The sequence below is a fragment of the Abrus precatorius genome, unplaced genomic scaffold, assembly GCF_003935025.1.
Source record: "Abrus precatorius isolate BTA unplaced genomic scaffold, Abrus_2018 Scaffold6, whole genome shotgun sequence".
NCBI classification, from domain to species: Eukaryota; Viridiplantae; Streptophyta; class Magnoliopsida; order Fabales; family Fabaceae; genus Abrus; species Abrus precatorius.
Window position 1 is genome coordinate 5,816,224 of NW_020874406.1, and position 22,233 is coordinate 5,838,456.

General features: G+C 33.3%; 1 protein-coding gene and 1 non-coding gene across 5 annotated transcripts; both read right to left on the reverse strand.

Annotated features, from left to right (window-relative positions):
* Positions 1–10,786: 10,786 nt before the first annotated feature.
* On the reverse strand, positions 10,787–18,151 carry LOC113869338 (tRNA:m(4)X modification enzyme TRM13). Of its 4 annotated transcripts, none has more exons than XM_027505621.1 (9): positions 17,870–18,151; positions 17,726–17,791; positions 17,286–17,616; positions 16,751–16,982; positions 15,771–15,828; positions 11,730–11,816; positions 11,508–11,636; positions 11,256–11,394; positions 10,787–11,130 (listed from the first exon to the last, which is right to left on the reverse strand). In XM_027505621.1, coding segments are annotated over exons 2-9 (1,197 nt in total). In that variant the 5' UTR covers positions 17,727–17,791; positions 17,870–18,151; the 3' UTR covers positions 10,787–10,910. The 4 variants fall into 4 exon arrangements, with proteins under 4 accessions (XP_027361422.1, XP_027361421.1, XP_027361418.1 ...); XM_027505620.1 differs by having other exon boundaries at positions 17,863–18,151; XM_027505617.1 differs by having other exon boundaries at positions 17,286–17,621; positions 17,863–18,151.
* A 3,624-nt stretch (positions 18,152–21,775) lies between these two features.
* Positions 21,776–21,882, reverse strand: LOC113870512. Its single transcript, XR_003505536.1, has one exon. It is a non-coding gene; the product is annotated as a small nucleolar RNA R71 (small nucleolar RNA).
* Between the last annotated feature and the right edge of the window lie 351 nt (positions 21,883–22,233).

Sequence of the window (22,233 nt, forward strand, 5' to 3'; positions counted from 1 at the left end):
AATACCATTTCCTCCAAAAGTTAACAGTACTCTAGGAGTAAATGGAAAAGTGAGTCTCATAGGTACCCTGATGGGGATGGGGTATGCCCGTGGGCCTGTTCCATTTCTATCTAACAAAAAGGTAATAGTGCCAGTATGGGTGGACTGTTGTCGTTCCCAATCATGCGCCCATCTTCTTTCAGGATCATATCTAACTGTGACACTGAACTGGTATGGTGGTCAGGCCATTTGTGTCCTCACCTACTAAACATATTCACATACAACACACATATATGCTAAAAGGGTGAGACAAACCCATTTCAACCAAAGTACAGTAGAAAACACGTCAAGATATTTGCAATCATTATAGCAATTAGCAACAACTCAACACACAATGTACATGCCATGTATGATTCTGTGCATCACCTAGTTAATTGCTATACTGACATATGCATGTGGGCCCAAACCATTTTCTTTTTCTTTTTTCTCTTTCTTTCCTTCTGGGAAGGATCAGGAGTTCACTGTCACCAATCATTCTTGGTCATAACCATCTCATTAGATAGTTTCAAAGATATAGCTCAACTGATTCTGATAATCCATCGGGTTCTGTCAGGATAGTCCAGTTTTGCAGTGAGAACCGACAGCACAGGGTTGCGAGCCCTGGCCTTTGCCCAGCTCAATCACACCCAACTATCCCCAAGACTAACCTGGAGTCTCCCCTAGATTTCGTATACTTCCCATCCAACACCATCATCATTACATGCTTATGATGCATGAACCTAATTTCAGTATTTTAATTAGGTATTAAACATTTCTTTTTAATCAACAACATATATTTCAAAATTTTACCGACAATCCGGCAGAGTTTCCTCTATAATTCAGATATTTCTAAATTTTCTTCTCTCTGCAAAACAGCCAGAAAATTCCAATACACTTCGAATTTTAAACAGAGCCTCACTACCACCACATTTAACAACTTTTCTTTCATTTCAATGGCTCTCAAATACCTTTTTCCAATTATCACCACATTTCAAAATACCCATTTAAAAAAATTCTTTAAAATGAATTAAAATCCTTTAAATTATTTAAATATGTATATAGGTATGTTTTAAATATATAAAAACTATTAAATAAATTTTGATCAAACCACTTGAAATTAAAGAAGATTTTTTTTTTAATATCTTTATTTTGCAATTCTCCAATTCTTTTCAACTTTCAACAGACCTTCTATATGCTCACTCCACATGAATGATAGTTCATTCCTCAAGTATTTTAGGTAATCAATTATTTATACTGAATTCAACAAACAATTATCATAGAAACATCATCACACATAAAATCAATTTCAAAAAGGAATATCAAACAATTGTACACTAAGTATGGAAATAATTATAAATTCCTTCAAATAATTCATATATACATAGCAAAGAATAAAACACCCATTTGTCAACATTTTTCTACTATACCCGTGAAAATAGATATGTCCCCCCCTTACCTTGAAGTGTATATCGATTTTTTTCTCACCAACGACTTCTTTCCACCACTTCTCAAACCACGATCCTAACCAAATAATCACACATAATCATGATCAATGTTAAGAGGCATTAATCACCCAACCCACTACTAGTGAGTTGAAACTATCATTTTCTAATCTTCGCAAAAATGGCTTACGGGTCTTACAATTGTTTTCTATGATGTAAATGGAATACTATAAGCCTAAAGGTGATTAAAAATAATTATTTTCCCTTCATAACACTCTTGGGACAGCACCTCTAGACCAAGGGTTTTAAACCCCCAAATGTATTTTTAACAAAACAAAAAGCACCAAAATTATTTATTATAAAATATAGAAAGATTAAGCTAATTAAAACATAATTTAGAAACAAAATTTTTGGACAAAATCTCACCCTCATGCCACTGTTCCAGCACCCAAAAGAGGAAGAAAATAAAAAAATTAATCGGTTAAAAGTGTTCAAAATGATGAAAATAGATGGAATATTAAAAAAATTTAGTGAACTTACTTAGAAAATCAAAAGATTAGAGCCAAAGAAGTTTCAAAGCTTTTGGAAGGAGAAGAAGAGCACTTACGGCAGCCAAGAGTGAATTGGATGAATTGATGAATTGATCTTATCTTAAATAGTAAAAATAATAATATAATATTAGAATTTTCACTAATTTTTTAATAATTAATTAAAATAATTAGATAAAAATCCCAAAATTTAAAAATAATCATGAAATATATTAAACATAATTATAAAATAATTTTTGACACTATTGATCTTTTAGTTAGTGTCCAAAATTTTTACACGCAATTTCTGCTTGAGCATATAACTAATTTACATAAAATTAACCAGAAAATCCAAAAATGCTCATTAATTACAAAAAAATTATTTTTATATTCCAAATAATATTTATAAATAAAATATAAATTTTTTATAATTTTTATTATTATTATTGTTATTTTTTTAAAATAAAATGTTATTTTTAGCATTATTCAGCAATTTTAACCAATACAAATTGACACTTTTTGAAACTTAAAAATTTTAAAATTAAAAATTACCAAAAATTTCTTAAAAATATACCTAACAATTTTGTCTAAAGCATCTCATACTAATTCTATCCCAATTTTTTCCAAAAAATTAAGTACTATATATTAACTTAGAACTATATTAATAAATTAATCGTTTAGCAAAAACGAGAATGTTACACTGATCGTCTTGGTCACCTGAAAAATAAATATAAAAGTAAGTACTCTACATTATCACACACACATGCACAAGTATAGAGTCTCATCTTGCCCATTCCACACATTTTCTAATAGAATTTAAATCATGCATCAACAAGTACAAGGTACTAATTCCATCATTCCATTCTCACTCACAAACAGGTTCTCTCACTGCACCATCAAACACTCACGTGCGCTCACTGCACGTTAGCCACGCTCACTGTGGCACTATGATCACAGATTTCTGATGCCCTTAACCCTAGGGACTTACTTAGTTCACACCATTGATGGTCGCCGGATAGCTCCCGCTCCACGGATACAAAGTGTGCGGTACTGAGCCCCCGAGTAAAGATGTTAGTCAGAGGCCGAGTCAGGAGGAGAATGTGTAGCTTGTGGTTCACCCACGCTCACTATTGGTGTCACCACACCCTTTCCTTCCCAAAGTATTTCTACCACCCTCATCTTTCACACCCTCAGTGTATCGTTGAACCATTTATAGTTTCCAATCATTACAAACATCATCATAATCACACTCAACATGCCATTCACATTATTCGACATCAATCGATAGCATGTTAACACACACACATTCACTCATGTTCTCAATCAAGGGCATGTCAACCCGTGTTCAACCACATTATATCCAACCACACAATTTCTATCCTAATTTCACCAAAATCAAGTCAGTTCATCATACATCATACACAACATCAATCATAATTACATTCCACACAAGGTTCCTATCACAATCAAACTATTTCCTCACACATAATATCAACTGACTTTTAATACGTCATGTCCAGCACAAAAATCCATCAAAACACACCTGTTCCTATGTCCTATCTCAACCACATTACAACATATAGCAAATAAATGGATTTCCAAGCAAAGAGAGATAGGGTAAAGTCTCCCTTACCTCTAATTGAAGACCCATAACACCAACAAAGAATGTGCTCCCTACACGAATTTCATCCTAAACACATGGAAAACTCCATGAGAAACCAAAAAATCAAGAAGAAGAACGAAAAAGTGAAACCCTAACTCTTATAACTTACCTCCAAGTGCCTCAAACACAATTCCAACCTTCAATCTTATATCCAAACGGCTTTAGAGGTAATTTAATCGGTAATAATAAGTTAGGAATCGAGAGAATAGAGAGAGAGTTCGAAGGGAGAACTGGGAAAATGAATTTCCCAAACCCTAACCCCTCTAATATCCCATAAGTTGCGACACTCTCGCTACAACAAGCCATCTCACGCTACAGTGAGATTCCCTCCCTGCAGCGACACTCCCGTGAAAATCTCAAACGAATCTACTCTCTGGTTTCTGCAGAATCTTGCTACGGCAAGACTCTCTCACTACAGCAAGACTGCAACCCAGAAATGCACCCTTCTCTGTTGCCTTCTTGCTACAATGAGGAGCCTCTCACTATAACAAGAACGCAATAGAATCACCCCTTTCTTCCAAGACATTCTCGCTATAGCGAGAATGCCACAAATTCATGCTCTACGCTCAGGCCCTTCTCGCTACCTGCAGTGCACCCCTGCCTATTTCTAATCAGTCCAGCATACCCAATTTCAATGAATAATCAGTATCCACACTCATACTCATATTCACATATATTCATATCATTGTATACATCAGATACACATTCAAATAACAACCCCCACCCTTATATTAATAATCAAACAATATTACAAAATTTAGGACATTGCAACTTTTCCCTCCTTTAGGGAATTTTGTCCCTGAAATTCAACCACACACACAACTACACAAACAATTTCATATACAACTCTTTCATTCTACTCTCCGTTTCTCATGTGGCATCTTCCTCATCACTAGAGCTCCAAATTACCTTCATCAACAAGATTTCCTTGCCCCTCAACTACTTAACATGATGGTCCGCAATCCTCACCGGGTACACATCATAGGACAAGTCCTCTCTTACTTGAATCGGGTCAAGGTTGATCACGTGAGAAGGATCCGACACATACTTCCTAAGTTGTGACACATGAAACTTCGGATATACATTTAAGAGATTCGGAGGTAGTGCTATCCGATACGCTGCATAACCTATTATGCCCAACACTTCAAACAACCCAATGAACTTAAGAGATAGCTTTCTGGACTTCAGAGCTCTCTCAACTCTGGTTATAGGTGAGACCTTAAAAGACACATGGTCACCCACCTAGAACTCCAAAGATTTTCTCCTCTTATCATAATAGCTCTTCTGTCAATCTTGTGCAGCCTTCATCTTTTCTCTGATCATCTTAATCTGCTCATTTTGCTTCTGAACCATGTTTGGTGCACACAGAGTAGCCTCTCTAGTCTCGTACCAACATAATAGAGTTCTGCACCTCCACCCATACAAAGCCTCAAATAGTGCCATCCCAATGCTCGCGTGAAAGCTATTGTTGTACGTAAACTCCACCAATGGCAGGCATTCTTCCCAAGTTCCCTGCTGCTCAATCACACAAGCTCTTAACAGATACTCTAAGGATTGAATGGTTCTCTCTGTCTGACCGTCGGTATGAGGATGAGTAATAAGTATGAGGCCATGTGATACATTTAATATCAACTAGATTTACACCTCAAGCGAATGTCATTCACCACCCTATATTTCTCCCAGACTTCCACAATCAGCTTCATATTACCCTAATGTATCTCTATAATCATTCATACTATTTCTTTCATAAATTTTTACTCATAATACTCTTTCTTTCATTCCATTCTCATCATCCAATCAAATCAATCATATTTATAGTAAGGCACTTTCGGACTAAGTCCTCATCACATATATTTAAGAAAGTACATTGCAATCACTCAAAGTTAACCAAGCATGTACCATCAACTTTTCACAACAATCAAAATCTCATTCAAACATATATTTACAAACAAGAAAACACACTATCTTCCTCTCATGAGTACAAAATATCCATTACGTTCTAATGATGAGATAGAACTTTCCTTACCTCGAAAAAAAGATTTGAAAGAAAATTTATTAAAGATATCGTCAAAGGGATTAAGTTCTTCCTAGATATCATAAAAGAGAGAGCACTTTTGAGAAAACAGGAAATAAAGATAAAAAAACAGAGGTTAGAGAAACTAAGCTTCAAAAAACTTAATTGGATTCAATCAAAACGAAAGGTATGGATTCAAAGAAGGCTCAGAGTTCAAGGAAGGTTTCACTAAGGAAAAAAGATGAAAGATCAGAGAGAAAGTGAGAGAAAAGATGACTTAGATTATAATGCAAGTTTTAGAATAAATTTTTTTTTAAATACCCCTCAAAACTCGCAAATTCTCGCTTAAGCAAGCGAGTGGACTCTTGCTTAAGCGAGATCCACTCTTGCCTAGGCGAGACCTCTCACCTGAGCAAAAACAACAAACAATGCTTTTTATCAAATTTTTTGATATTCTCATCTGAGTGAAAATGGGTCGAGAGAGCTTCTCATTCACCTTATGCCCTTTCACATGAGCAAGACCCATCTCGCTTGGACGAGAGAATAGTTGGAGCAATATTATTCCTTCTTGCCCAGGCGAGACTCTACTCGCCCAAGCGAGAATGCTCAGGAACGCTTAGTCCAAAAAAATAGTCTCACCTAAGCGAGACCCTCTACCATTACCAACACTCATACTTTTCTAATTTAAAACAAAATCCAATAATAATTAATAACAAATAAAGCAATTCAGAAAAGAGGGTGCTACACTTCTCCTTTCAAATATAATTTTAACCCTCTTTGTATATTCAATTTTTTTTTCAAATCTTATTTTGTTTAAATTTTATATAAATTTCAACTTATCTGCAAACAAAAAGTTTCAGCACCTATTATATTTTTTTCTACCATTTTTATTTAATATTTTAAAATTTTTTATTTTATCTTATTTTATTAATTTTTAGTCTTAATCAAGTTAAAAATTCACAATATGTTTAACTTTTATTTAAAATTCATGTCATAATAATAAAAAATATATTTATCTAATTTTTTAAATTATATAAAAAATTAAATTTTCAATGTTTGCAATAAGTATATCGATATAATCAATAAAATTATTTTTTATCAATAACTTTTTAAATAATCAAATAATTTTATTTAAAATTAAAGGAAAAAAATGAGATAATAGATGCTATTTATAATTAGTTAATTATTTAATAAATTAAAATAATTTTAAAATTATTTAATTTATCTTATTTGCATAGATCTAGTGCGTAATTTAAAATACTTTCTTGGAATAAAGGTGGCGAGGTCAAGAAAAGAAAATGTCATTTCTGAAGAGAAATGATCTCTTAATGATATTGGCATAAGTTGGTGTCTCCAATAGAGACACCCATTAATTCTAACTTCAAACTTAGGGATGAAAAAAGGAAAATCTTGTGGATATTACTGGCTACTAAAGGCTGGCAGAAAAATTAATTTATTTATCTCACATAAGACTTTGAAATAAATCTTGTAAGCCTATTTATTCACTCTCGTTATAAAGAGAACATTGAGGTAATATATAGGATACTGAAACATTTGAAGAGTACTCTAAGGAAGGGATTGTTTTTTAAAAAAAATAGATCAGAAATCAGTCAAAACCTATACTGATGCAAATTGGGCAGGTTTTGTCACAATCATAAAATTTACCTAGTGTTAGTGTACATTTATAGGGAAATCTTGTTACATGAGGAAGTAAAAAATAGTGTGGTTGCTAGGCATGGTGCTAAAGCATAATATAGAGCAATGACTTAAGGAATTTATAAGATAATGAGGCTTCAAGGAGTAATTGAAGAATTAAGAAAGACTACTAGTATACCTATGAAATTGTACTATGAAAACAGAGTTACAATAAGTATAGCACAAAATCCAATATAACATTATAGGACTAAGCATGTGGAGATTGATAGATATTTTATTAAAGAAAAGGTTAACAATGATATTATTTGTATGTTGTTTATTCTTACTTATCAATAAATGGCGGATATTCTAACTAAAGATTTTGCTAGGACCAACTTTAAACTACTTGTAAGCAAGTTGAGCATGATAAACACCTATGACTAACTTGAGGGGATTGCCATGAGTTATTCCTATGATTAAGGTTTGTAACGTCATGCCGCACATCATGGTGTAATATGACATGTATTGTAATAACAATGGTCATTTTGGCTTTAGTTTACGAGCCTTTTGACAAAGTGAGATTTTTTTTAACAAGACATAGGTGCAATTTACTCAACCTGGTTTATGCATATCATTATTATTCATAGAGATTGAGAGATTTACCTCTCATCACATACATTAAGTGACACACGATCACAACATGAAAATTTGGTTCTTTGTGCACTTAATAAACAACATGTATAAAGGTGCATATCATGCTCTTATTACCAATAATTGATTAAGAGATTCCATTTTAGTTGCATATTCAAAACGTTAATCTTTATGGTGATATGGAAAACTACTTCGATAATATGATCATACTAAGTATTGACATAATCATACAAGTGGACTTAAATCTGTTGAAATACTCATAAATCAATTATTACCAACATGAGATAAAACATGTGATCTATCACATCTATTTAATTTCCTAAAAAGGTGAGACACAGTGTGTGATTACCAACCCAATGAGTTTATATACATCTACTTGCATGCACTCAAAGAAAGTCAATTTTTCTGCATGTTTAATTCCATCCAATAATAAAAATGCAAAAGATAAATAATAGCATAAATGTGGTTATATTAATTAACTCTCATATGGTCAAGAGTAATAAAATTATCCATGAAGGTAGAGAAAATGCACAACAATTAAAGTGTACCAAAAAAAGTATATTACATCCAATGAATAAAAAAAGAGAGAGATAGAACATCTAACCCTCTACCATACCATCAGTGGAATCTATCAATAGCAAAAAGACATCTAAACAAGCAAATTAAGACTCCTCTAAAAGGTCTTCCTCCATCTCCTTGGTGTACGAGGGATCTTTCTCCTTAATCTGAACTCCTAGGTTTGAGGGGTTAGGCTGGTCTTTCACTATTATACAATGTTGAGGGATGGGTACAAGTTTCCTAGTGATGGTCCTAAAGCGGGTCTATGAGGTCGTTGAGCAATTGAGTCCTCGAACAGGAAATGTTTAGGTATAGGGACATAGGAAGGTATGTGAGATGGGATGTCTTCTTTGGTAAATAGCTTTGGGTACAAGAACAGTAATGGTCAAGGTGATTTGACAAACAATACTATTTGGATTAGGGATAGGAATGGTCTCAAAAATTTAAACTACAACCACTCCGTAAAAGGTACTCCAAAAAGGTGATGTGCAGTCCACTCTTCGTGGTTTTCATTGAACTCCAGCTTTAATATGTAGGAAAGGATAAGGAAATATTATCTTCAATATGCGCACCAACTAAAAAGGAACATCCAACACAAGACATTTTAACCAAAAAAAAAAGGAGTGAGATATGTTTCTAAGTAAAATAAATTAAAAAAAAAAAGAAATAAAACAAAGTAGTATAGGCATATATCACATCATGCAATTAAAGCTTCTACAATTTAATAAAATGCAAAGTCTAACGATATGATGCACGATCGATGGAATCGATGACCCTTGGTTTGGCAAAAATGTATTTTCATGCTCATACGACTCTAATCTATAACAATCCTGTTGTTTAGAAGTTGTTAAGAGTTTCACTAGATAGCCTACATTTCGCATGTATAGTGATGACTCGAATCTCCACCAACTAATCTAGTTTGACTAACATGATAAGCTTAAGGAAAAAGTCAGGATAGAAAGAACATCATGCAGAGACTCCTAGCCAAAGGTCAGGGCCTAGGAACACTCATGGGGCTATTGTAAGTCTCTTAAATGTCAAGGTTCTCCTTATCTTTTACCAACAATAATTATAAAAATAACATCATGACTTTCTTTACAGGAGAGTTAGGTTTTATACACACTTTCCTTTTGAGTAGTCATGTTTATCTTAGAGTTTCACTTCATCAATCATGCAACTAGGATTTCATATCCTTCACAATCTATTTAGAACCATATTAAGAAATTGATAAATACCTATACCCGTACCTCTTTGCACTCTTCTTTTAGAGTTCCAAGCTCACTAGTTTCACCTCTTTTCTCGAATTACAAACATTACTCAACTAGAGTTACTCTATTCATTTCTTTTCCAAAATGACACAAGTTTTTACATAAGTTTATTTTTAACCATTAGATTCAATTATGAATTCAAGGTCTAAGTTAAAACTATGACCATAAGTCTTTAGAGCACATATACTTACTAATTATTCTTTAAAGTTTCATCACACATTTTTACCCTTAAAAGGTTCAAATCCACAAATAATGTCTACTCAACCTGCACATGCCTATATGTACATACTTAACTTCTTCCATAACCAAACTCGTGTCAAACCATACGTTCTAAGAAGAACAAAGACTCTTTGTTCAAATTTATATTATATTTTATTTTTTAAAATAATAAACTATTTTTAAAATAGAAATCATACTCTTTATCTCACATAATTTTGACCTCAAATGCGTTGTTTTGGACATTTTGGTCATTTTTGTTGTTTATTTCAGAAAGTTACTTTTTATACCGTTTTTTTTTTTATTATGTATATCATCCCCAAAATGTTTTAATATGTTTTATTTTTATAATATCCTTGATAACAATACATTTAAATCTCCGGAATACGTTTATAATAGCTTCCCGAATCTTATTTTCAGAACCGATTAAAAATATTTTTGTAAAATTTTAATTCCAAAATATATTAAATAATTTCAAAAAATCAATTTTACCTAACTTTAAAGCTAACAGATCCTTTAGTCAGACAAGTCTGTTCATCAAAATAATACAGTTGACAAATAATATTCCAAGTAGTTGTACTTCAGATTTACCAAAATTTAAGTAGAGTTTATCTTCTAAATATAAAGTCTCATAAATAATACATCTTTTGCAGTATACATTCGCTACCAACAACCATAAGAAGAATAATCTTGTGGGATTGTGGCTCTGACAACTTCAACCAAGTAAAGAAAAGAAATAAACGACAAATAAATCAATTGTAATCCTCAAGGCAATAAATGGTTATACGCTCCTCATTTCATTTTTACTAAATCGAAAAGAATATAGAAGGTATCAACCAAACAACTAACAAGAAATCTAGGATGTTATTGTCAGGGATAAAAGCAGCAAAAGAAGGGAAATAACTAAATATTTTATGATCAATTTGAAGGTCTAGCTATTAGCAAATGATTTTCCGGAGAAATACTAGGTGGAACATATCTTACAAGCTTTGCCTCTAATCCATATTTTCTTAACCACATCAACCTCCCCATGTCGATAATCCACTTGCACTTAAATCCAACTGCAGCTCGTTTATCTGCTTCCATGTCTGCGATAATTTTTTCGACTCCATTTGCATATGCAACACCTTGCTCCTTTCTGCAGCAAAAACACAGCTTTTAATATATCAGTTTCTACAACATTGTTTTGACTTTGAAATTATAATTTATGTTTAACAAGAATTTTGAGGCTCCATTTAATGATTATATAACTGGAAGGATTACATTGACTGCAAATGTGATCTGCAGTTGGTAGTATCAGGAAGATCTGAATCGTGAGTAGCATCTACCGCCCAGCTGGTAAACCATGTAATGGCATTAAATTCTTCCTTGGTCAACCCCAAATCCAGAAAAAACCTTTTATCTGAAGTGTTATAATTACAGTCAGCCAGTAACCAAAAGTTATCATCACATCCATAAAGAAGTTTAAAAAGACGAAGTACACTGTTTACTAGCAAGGCAGAAGGAAATCATTACTTGTGTAGTGGCTCCACTGGCAAAGATGGTGACAACATGTAGCTATAGCTAAACCTCCAAACTTATTAGCAGTGTACTGCTCACTGCTATCTTTTCTATGTTCAGGAAAGCAGCATCTCAAAGTCAAGTCTGAGAAAAAATTGTACAATCATTTGCATTTTCATCAATAAAACAGTCACCGCAAATTTTATTGGAGTTATCTAACCAAATTGACAGAGTCACCTGTTGCAGCTCCACATAGATGTTTACCGATTGCCAGAAATGGAACTCCTTGCAAAGACTCAACCGCATTCAAATCTAAATCCTCAACTGCACAAGTGAAATAGAATAATATGTCAAATAAAATAGGAGGAATGCTAGGAACACTCTTTTTATCACGCTTCTATTAGTTAACTAAAATTTATTGAAAATAACAAATGGATGAAAGAGAAACATTAAAATAAGAGTGAGAATTGAGAAAGAGTGAGACCTCCATGATTTTACTAGTTTTAAGAATTTTAACCAATAACTAAAAGTGTGTTAGAGAGTGTGTTGATAGCATTTCTCTAATCAAGCAACAATACAGAATTATGAAGAAGCAGGAGAAGAAATTAAGTTAAAGAAAATATGAATAGAGCAGAATATATCCAGGATTAGGATGCTTTTAAAATGATTACAGTTTGAAACTGACTAGATTTTGATGCCAAAATGGAACAGAATCTAAATGCTTCAACAATGTGCACACAACGTTGTGTGCAGAAAACAAAAAATGTAGGGAAATTCAGTATACTGCATGACAATTACATTAATTATAAATTGTTCTAGATTTTATGATAAGGATAAAATAATCCAAAACTCAGAAGAGCTTCAGATTAAAACAAAAGCATCTGAGCCTTGCAAAAGTTTTCAGAATGTTTGCTTTGAGAATTCATGCAAGAAAAATATTAAAGGTGCTAAATTAGCATGCTCATACTGTGGTTTGATATGCCCTCAGCCCAAATCTACACTAGTAGAAAGAAAGCAGGGCTGCATCCAAATAGGTTGAAGGCACTGAGTTGGCCACAAGTTTATGAAAGGAGGAATAAGCCAATAAGGTGTGAACTGGAGGTACTGTTATCAGAGCAGGGGGAAAGACAAAGAAGAGATTTTCAATTACCAGGACAGCTGTTTCCAGAATTACCTGTGGGGGGAGAGAAAAATGTGAGGGAGGGAAGTGAAGAAAAGCTTAGGTATGAATTGAGAAAGGTCAAGAGGAATTCCTGGGTAGGGATATTCTATGCATAATTTCTTAGTTATCTTATTTGTTTTTCTTTACTACAGTTTCAATCATTAGTCAAAATAGTGAAATTAAATTAGGCGATAAAGCAGCTGAGAGACATGGAAAAAAGGATATCGTTTCAAAGATTTTATCTAGACAGGATATGCCTTATTTGCAAGAAGGAAGATCCATTGATATGGTCTTCAATCCATTAGGGGTACCTTCACAAATGAATGTAGGACAGATATTTGAATCCTCACTCAGGTTAGCAGGAAATATGCTAGTTAGATATTATCGAATAGCACCTTTTAATGAAAGATATGAACAAGAGGTTTCAAGAAAACTAGTGTTTTCTGAATTATATGAAGCCAGTATACAAACATCGAATCCATGGATATTCCATGGATATTTAAACTTGAGTATCCGGGAAAAAACAGAATATTTGATGGAAGAATAGGGAATTCTTTTAAAAAGTCTGTTCTAATGGGAAAGTCTTATATCTTAAAATTAATTCATCAAGTTGATGATAAAATATATGGACGTTCTAGTGCATAACAACAACCCCTTAGAGGAAGGGCCAAACGGGGAGGACAATGGGTAGGCGAAATGGAAGTTTGGGCCCTGGAGGGGATTTGGTGTTGCTTATATGTTACAAGATATGCTTACTTATAAATCAGATCATATTAAAGCTCGCCAAAAAGTACGATCATTGAAGGGACAATACCTAAACTTACGGATGCTCCAGAATCTTTTCAGTTGCTTGTTCGAGAACTACGATCTTTGGTTATGGAACTACACCATTTCCTTGTATCTGAGAAGAACTTCCGGATTTATAGGAAGGAAGCTTAATTGGACTGAATCAGAATTTTTATTCTATGATTGATCAATATAAACATCAACAACTCAGAATTGGATCAGTTTCTCCTCAACAAATAAGTGCTTGGGCAAAAAAATCCTACCTAATGGAGAGATAGTTGGGAGGTAAAAAAAACCCTATACTTTTCATTACAAAACCAATAAGCCTGAAAAAGATGGATTATTTTGTGAAAGAATATTTGGGCCTATAAAAAGTGGGATTTGTGCTCGTGGAAATTATTGAGTAATAAGAGATAAAAAGGACGATCTCAAATTTTGTGAACAATGTGGAATAGAATTTATTGATTCCTGGATATGTAGATATCAAATGGGCTATATAAAACTGGCATGCCTAGTAACTCGTGTTGTATTTGAAACGACTTTCAAGTTATATCATGAATCTTTTAGATAAACCTCATAAAGATTTAGAAGGTCTAGTATGCTGTGATGTGTGATTTGATCAAAATTCCTATTTTACAGATTTCGATTGAGAAGCTGTCATTCCATTCAATTGAATTGAGATGCCCTAAATCTAACATGTCTCTTGAAATGAGTAATATGAAGCTCAGAATTATGGATGTATCGCATACTCCCAAATAAAAGGGAATTGGTCTATGGTCGATTCAATAACAAATAAATATGAATTTCTAGATGTATGTATCTCATGAAAGAAAAAGAAATAGTTTTGTGGAATTAACTATTCCATCCTTTTTAGAAAGAACTGAAATTATGTTCTAATAATAAGCAAATATATCATGGTTGCAGAAGCCTATCTATCACATATAGGCTTAAGGACAACATAGCATAACTGTCAAGGTGATGTCTAGACCTAAAATGTTGTAGGGAGTATCAGCTGCTCGATGAGGATACATGGCAGAGATTTGTCCAGAGCCGACAAGACCCTGGTTTTCTAGTTAGCTGGTCTTGTAGTTTTTTATTTGATTTGATTTTACCTAACAAACCAATTCTATTCTTTACTGATTTATTTATAACAGGAGAGAAAAATATAAAAACTCAACAAATTCAAGCTAAAATTCCTAACCCCACAAATTGTCTTGTAAGACTATCAGTTGCTTAAAAAACAAATTATGTAGGAGAAATTGAAACAAAATCAAGAAATGTCCCAATTAGATCCATCTACAGTTGTTCTGGCTCCATCTCAACCCATGCGGCATGATGAATGGTAGAAAACATGACAAAAAAAACTTAGAGGGTCCACATCTGAGAAGTCTTGCATTGTTGAGAAGATTGCAAGCAATTAAATGTAACAAACTTACCCTTTTTCTCAATATTGTAAGTTTGTTACAATTAACTTACAATCTTCTCAACAAAAAACAAGACTCCTGAAATGTATACTCCCCTGATTTTTTTTCCAATGAGATAATCTGTGGTAGTAGCAATTCTTAACTTGAATATCTTGTGCATTTTTTCTTTTATCCTTTTATAACTAAATCACTAAAATCAGGAAAGAATAGACTTAGTTTTTCAAGTAAAATCAAATACAAAAATACAACTACAAGACCATATCTAACCTAAAAGGCAGGGTTCTGTTGGTTCTTAACAAATCTGTCAAGGATCCTCATTGAAGAACTGACAATTTCTGAATTATCTGCAATTAAAATGTTCACCCAAATTACCCTATACAGTTCCCTAACTACTCCAATCCACCCTCTTCAGCTTCATTACTGCGCTCATAATAACTAAAAGTAAGACCATTGCTAACAGAATCATCAACACTCTAAAGATACACTCTAAACTAAGAAGAATAATCAACAATTTTTTGCATAGAAAGAATGGTTAACAAATACAAAAGCCTAATGGAGCAAACGAAGTGACTTGACTAAGAACCTCAATCAAGGCTAGCATAAATAGCAATCAAAATTTAAATGCATAGGAATACAGTTCAATCGCTTAAAAAAAAAAAAACATTAAAAGAAAGCTTCGCAAAGATGTCAAAGCTCATTGCATAGAGACTGATACATATGCACCAAAAGCACAATATATGCACATTAGATGTTAATGAAGTATTTTAACATAAGAATCCCAATTACATGCTATGTACTCACAATATGATTCCTCAGTAAAAATATCTCAGCAGGCAGCATAATTCAACTACTAAAATTACAACTTTAGAAAATATATTCTGCAAAATGAAATCTGAAGACTCTTACTGTCAATTCTCAAACGCTCTAACATTAAGCTCTCATTCTGTCGCAAGGATCGATCGGCCTGGCAATAGCATTGGCATGATGTAAACAATTAATAGATAAATAAAGTAATTAATTAAAGATTGCTTTAAGTTCAAAGTTTAAATATCTCAGGCCAGGTAGTCAAAATCAATGTTCTGCGTAGGATTGGAGAGGGTCAAGGATCGTAACACAACTCATAAAATCCTACAAAATTCTTTTTATATATATATATATATATATATGCGCACACATAAATTTATAAATAAGAGAAAAAACTTCCAAAAATAATTAAACATAAACTCATAAGCTCATACATAATTCATAAAAGTAGTAGAAAATTAAATTGACAGGAAGAAACAGCCACAACCATAGACAGAATCAAGAAGAGAGAGTAGAGCTAAGAACAGCAGCAGCATCACACAGTAGCAGGACAAAACAAGTCATAGGTTGCAGAACGAAGCTTTGCAAATTGCAAAATGAAGCTTCGCAGTTTGCAGGTTGCAGATTGCAGTTCATGCATGACCAGAATGGGGTTTTGGGTGTCAATACTCAATGGGAATTAGTGGGCGAGCGGCAGGTAGGAGAACCAAAGCAGTAAGCGGCAGAGATGATGGCTTTTTTGTGTGTTTTTAGGGTTTTGATTTGGTCCTACTCAATTTTAGGCTTCAGGTGTTTGTTTCACAAATCAGATCACCAAATCAGGTCATGTGTAATTTGTTTAAAAAAATTAGCCATGGCAGTATCGAACGTTTCTAGCGAGTATACAATCCCAAACAACGATTCTGCACGATCCCAAAAGAAAGCACTTTCACATGCGATTCAGCATGGCCAAGTAGCTGGAGATCATAGGATCATGCGATTCTACGAGTCAGCACACAATTTTAACTACCATGATCTCAGGAACATCTCCAAATATTATCATGATTTAGAAGTCAGTGAAAGCAATTCCAGGGCTATCCTACCTTCAACTTGTATGACTTTCGCTCAACTAGAAAGACTCTTTCAATTCCATAACAATCTGCAAGCATTTGTGTCAAATACCCTCTACCAGCTCCAAACTCAATCACTGCAGGGACACCCTCCTTCCCCTCCACTGGTTTCCTTTCAAGAGTATTCTTCAGGACACCAAATTTTTCCAAATTTCCCAGAATAGATGCCTGCTGCACTATATGTTTCTCTTGAAATGGAATTTTCCTGCAAAAAACTCAAGTTGCAAGTATAAATCATACCCATTAAACTGTAGTTTGGATTCAAATCAATGTCCCATCTTGTGATTTTGATTTGTCACATTATCCCATGTGTTTAGTTCCATTAGCAAGGGTGATGGAAGTAAGATTTGTACTAAAGGAAGTACTCATAATGGGTTTTTGTGCAGAAGAAACTAACAACAGGGGCAAAGTAACAAATCAGAGCCACTGGCCAATTGATTTTGATCAGAACTACACAGGCAACATGAATTTAACCCTTAATAAATTCAACGATTTCACCAATAGCTACCTCTCTTCAACTCTGCTTTTAATCCAAAGGCTGCAAACCTCAGGCATCTGACTTGAGTCCTGAATATCCTTACACAATGACTCATGAAGAGATTCTATCTTTTCAATCAAATTGCAAAATTCAAGCACACTCAATTTATGAAGAGCATTCCTCTTCATTTCTGAGGAAACTGTCATAGTGAGCAATCTTGAATCATCAATCCCACATGTTTCCTCTTCTTCATCACAACCAGCATTGATTCCTTTTCGATAGAAAGGTTGGAGGGACAAGGATTGAATCTGTTTCAGCAATGGGCACCGCTTAACATGCCCATTGAGATTTTGTTCTAGCACTGAGCTATCAAATGAAGAAATAACAAGAACCAAATGAAAAAGAGCTAAAAGATTAGAAGAATGAACCTAAGGTTATATACAGAAGAAAGCATGTGAGAGAGTACATACTGGGATGGATCTATAGGACATGGAATCCACTGGCCTTGGGGCCTTGAGTTGTGATTGCCACAGAATCTGGGCCCATAGAATCAAAGGTGAGTGAAATGAATCAAATAATAGATGAAAAGAAAGAGACTGGAACTTACAAGGAACCTTCAAGAGGGATGTTTGCACAACATCTGTTTTTGTTGGGAAGCCAGAAGTTGCAGCGCTTGGTCTCCATAGTGCATTGTATAGCTTGCTTCATTTAGAAAACTTTAAGCCTCATATTATGATTTTTAAAGAGTGTTGCTCATAGTTCCATAATCCAGACTGGAGGTCAATCTGGTCAGAGGGGATTATTTGTTCAACCAACAGTCAAGCGATTGAAGGAAACCAGGATAAAGAAGAAAAAAAAAAAGAGCACGTATTCAATACATATATCCAATGCAAACTTCACTAGTATATAAGATTCCAAAACAACTAGTAAACATAATGTTGGTTCAAACTATTTCTACTCTAACGTCTGAACTGACATCAGAAATCCAACTTCAACACACATAATTGTGATTGATTCTATACGCATAATACATAATTAATCTTTGCTTGTAAAACTGTTCCTATTATATTACTGGTTTTCAAGTTTCATATTTAATGGAGTGACAGCCTACCAAATAAAAATGAACATATTTGATCAACAGGCCACTTTAGCCATTTCAGACTTCAACTTGGAACAACTCGTCTGGTTCATTTTTAAATCTAATTTCACAACTGACTTCAACAATGCCAACCCACACGACTAGAATAATGAGATCAGCACAACCCAGTAAAAATGTATAAAGTTCTAAAACATGAAACACCTTTTGTTTCAATTGGCTTCTGACACTTACTTCACTTTTTTTTTATGCTTCAAACGCTTGACAACCAACCAATCCTTTCAATCTTTCACTACAACTTCAAGTCTTCAACAAAAAGGTGCCAAAGAATCTTTAAATAGACACCCTTTGAGCTGTTAAGGAGGCTAGCAAGCCCGCTGAAGAAATTGCACGTGTCTAACCATTTATTCAGTAACGTGTCATTATCAATAAAAGAAATAAAGAAAAATCTAAATAAGCTTCATTCCGTTCCGGCAATTCATCAAACTGCTGATTTCATATGTAATCTTCATATCAATTTAAAAATTTCAGATACGCAGCACAAACCAAAACTAGAACTAGAAGGATCACCAGACGGTGAGTCGAAACTTAGATTGCGCAGGGGAAACAACGAAAACTAAGACGGAACAGGCACCCGCCAATCGAAGCTCAATTTCTTTACTTTTGATGTTATCTCCAGCAGAAACGCTAGGGTAAATTTGCTGCTAAACAAGACGAGGTCGTTTCCGCCGCAGGAAAAAATAAAATAAAATACACCTTTAATCAATATCAATGTAATTGAAACTTATTCACCAAATTAATCTCATCCGGATGTAATAAGATTTTATTTTTTTAAAAAAATAACTTTTTACAACCTCACATATCACTTTTTTTTAATTTTTACTACCTAACATTTTAATTTATTTTATTTTATTACTTAACAAATGATATTATTATAAATTAGTACATGCTAATTTTTTTTATTCTGTTACTTAACAAATGATATTATTATAAACTCTTACATGTTAAATGTAATATATTAAGTAGTTATTTGAACTGAATATTGAGACAACCACATGAAAGCTTACTTGACTAACTTAAGGTTTATATATTCAGAGAGTGATAGGTAAAGATTACGTTACATTCTTTTCATCTTTGTTATTAGACACTTAGCTTATGGTCTATATAGAATTTTTCATGATAAAGTTTATTTTATTATATTGTTTTTTTCTTTATATAAGATTAACGTATTTGGTTGTAACACATAATTAGAGTTTTTATCGTATTTAGTTTTTTAAATAGGGTATTTAAGAGGTTTTCAAAATTGAATCCATAAGAATTGTATTTAAAATTTAGTGGGAGTTACAAGGTGCACTTATATTTTATATTCAATTTTTTTTAACAAGCATGACTATGAATCTAATTATCCATTATGGATTTTTTTTTTAACAAAATTTACTTGATCTTGATATATGGTCGCATTTTGAGGCAATTGACATTATTAGAAAAGATCTTGTGTATGGGGTCCAATGAGGCTATAGTGGCAAGATAATAATGGTTAGTTTAAGAAGATCATTTATGACAGTCATGCCTTAGAGATGGCCAATTATGCCATGGCACACAATGAGGCTTTTAATAGTATTATACTGATAGCTAGGGACAAACCTATAATAACCATATGTGAGTGGATAAGGACTTACTTGATAAATAGATTTGTGATAAGTACATGTTTAGACACGTCTTTGGAGAATATTTTGATGAATTTATGCCTTATTTCAATAAGTCTTACACTAATTATGCTCTTAATTATTGCAGTTTAACATACTAAAGACTTGGTGGAATATTGAATCATTTTGAGCATTAAACTAATGGAAGTCAATTAGTAAAGCATGTCCTTACTTCTCTTCAAGCACGCCTCTGCTTCGAAGAGTATGTTTGGCCATGCTTGTCTTCTATTATTGCCAAAAGAGGATGTTTCTTTTCTAATCTACGAAGGAAGAATTTAAAATTTAAACTTTAAACAGATCTGATCTCGAGATATTAACCTTATCAAAAGGACTTTTTGGAGGCAACAATGTTATCTTTAATGGATCTCAACTCCTATTAAAGGGACTTCAGAGGCAACGACAAGGACATCTTAATTTTTACACACACCTTTGAAAACACTTGGAGTCATAGAGACCAATGGTCACTGGCAAAGACAAAGAAAGAGGCAAACTACGCTTATCCCCCTTCCCTTAGAGAATTCCTCTAGTTTTCCTTCTTCTTTCATGTATATGGAGTTTATTATAGTTGTTATTTGATAATAATTTCAGTTTTTGTCTATGATTGATTTTTATTCTAGTGCATATATTTGTATGTTAGGAATTGACCATTTCTAGCACATCGTAAGTAATTACATCGTAGGAAATCATACCACATGATATTAATGGACTTATAGAATAAAACAATGTAAGAATTAGGTGGATCAAACTTAACTTTTCTTTCCCAATCATTATTTAATTAGCAAGCTCATAGGTACTTCATGCTTTCCTATCTTGTTACCTTAAATGATCATTAGAAGTAATAATTTGAAGAAAAGACTCTTAACATTGCATGACTAATAGATGTTAATAAAATTTATTAATAATTGGCAATCATAAGGAAACCAGAATTAAAATTAACTCAAAATAAAACATAAAGACGAGTAAAGGTAAACCCATAAGCCTTAGGTTCCTTTCTAATCAGTAATCAAACGTGTGTCTCTTTACTGTTTTTAATTTGTTTAGCAAGCTGATTTATTCTCCAACGCATCACTTAAATTTAAACAATTAAATCAAGACTTACTTGATACTTGGAAACAATCCTTATGAGACGATAATTTGGAAGCTTGATTTAAAACTCTTTATTACTTTTTGATAAGTACACTTGTCCACAAAAAAGTTTTTGGTGCCGTTGTCAAAAATTGTTTTTCCAATATTAAAAGAATCTCATATTTGGTTGATTTGAATAATTCATGCTTCTATTATTTTTAGTGTATGTTCACTTGCTCTAAGCCTTCTACAACTTGCTTATTTGATCTGGAAATAGAAAGAATTGTGTGAAGACAAATGAAGGAGTTGAGAGGACAAAAGATGGCTAAGGGAAGAAAAGTCATTCAGGATTACATGACACCCACCACGGGTTAAAGTTAGCATTGATAACCATGATTCAAAACTCTATACAGTTCGGAGGAATGCTCAATGAAGACCCCAATCTCCATTTGACAAAGTTCATCCGACTCACATACACCATCAAGTATAATAGAGTCACCAACGATGTCATTCAACTTCTTCTTTTCCCCTTCTCAATATCTAAAAAAGTGAATGCATGGTTTGCCTCACTACCAGCTAATTCCATCTCAATACGGGAGGAGCTCACTCAACAATTTTTGAGAAAGTATTATCTTCCTCCATCAAGATCCTTTAAGCTTATGGCAGAAATGTCAAGCTTCTAGCAACATAAATTAGAATTCCTATTTGAAACATTAGAGCAATTTGAAGAACTTTTGAGGAGATACCCTCACCATAGTTTTTCTATATGGAGACAGATGCAAATCTTCTATTTATCAATTTCCAATATAGTCACAATTGATGCAGCCGTAAGAGGGGCTCTCATGAGAAAATATCCAGATGAGACATACAAATTAATAGATGAGATGACATCTGCTGGCACACAACTGAAGAAACCACCCCAATCTACCAAGCAAAGAGTTGCAATCCACTAATAAATCAAGTACTTAAGATCTAGTAGAACTATAATTATCTATTATGAAAGGCTCTTCTCTTATCCATTTTTTATCTATTATGAAATGCTCTTTTTGATAAAGCATTAAGTACTTGAGACTTAGTAGGACTACAATTATTTTCACTAATATTTTCTTGT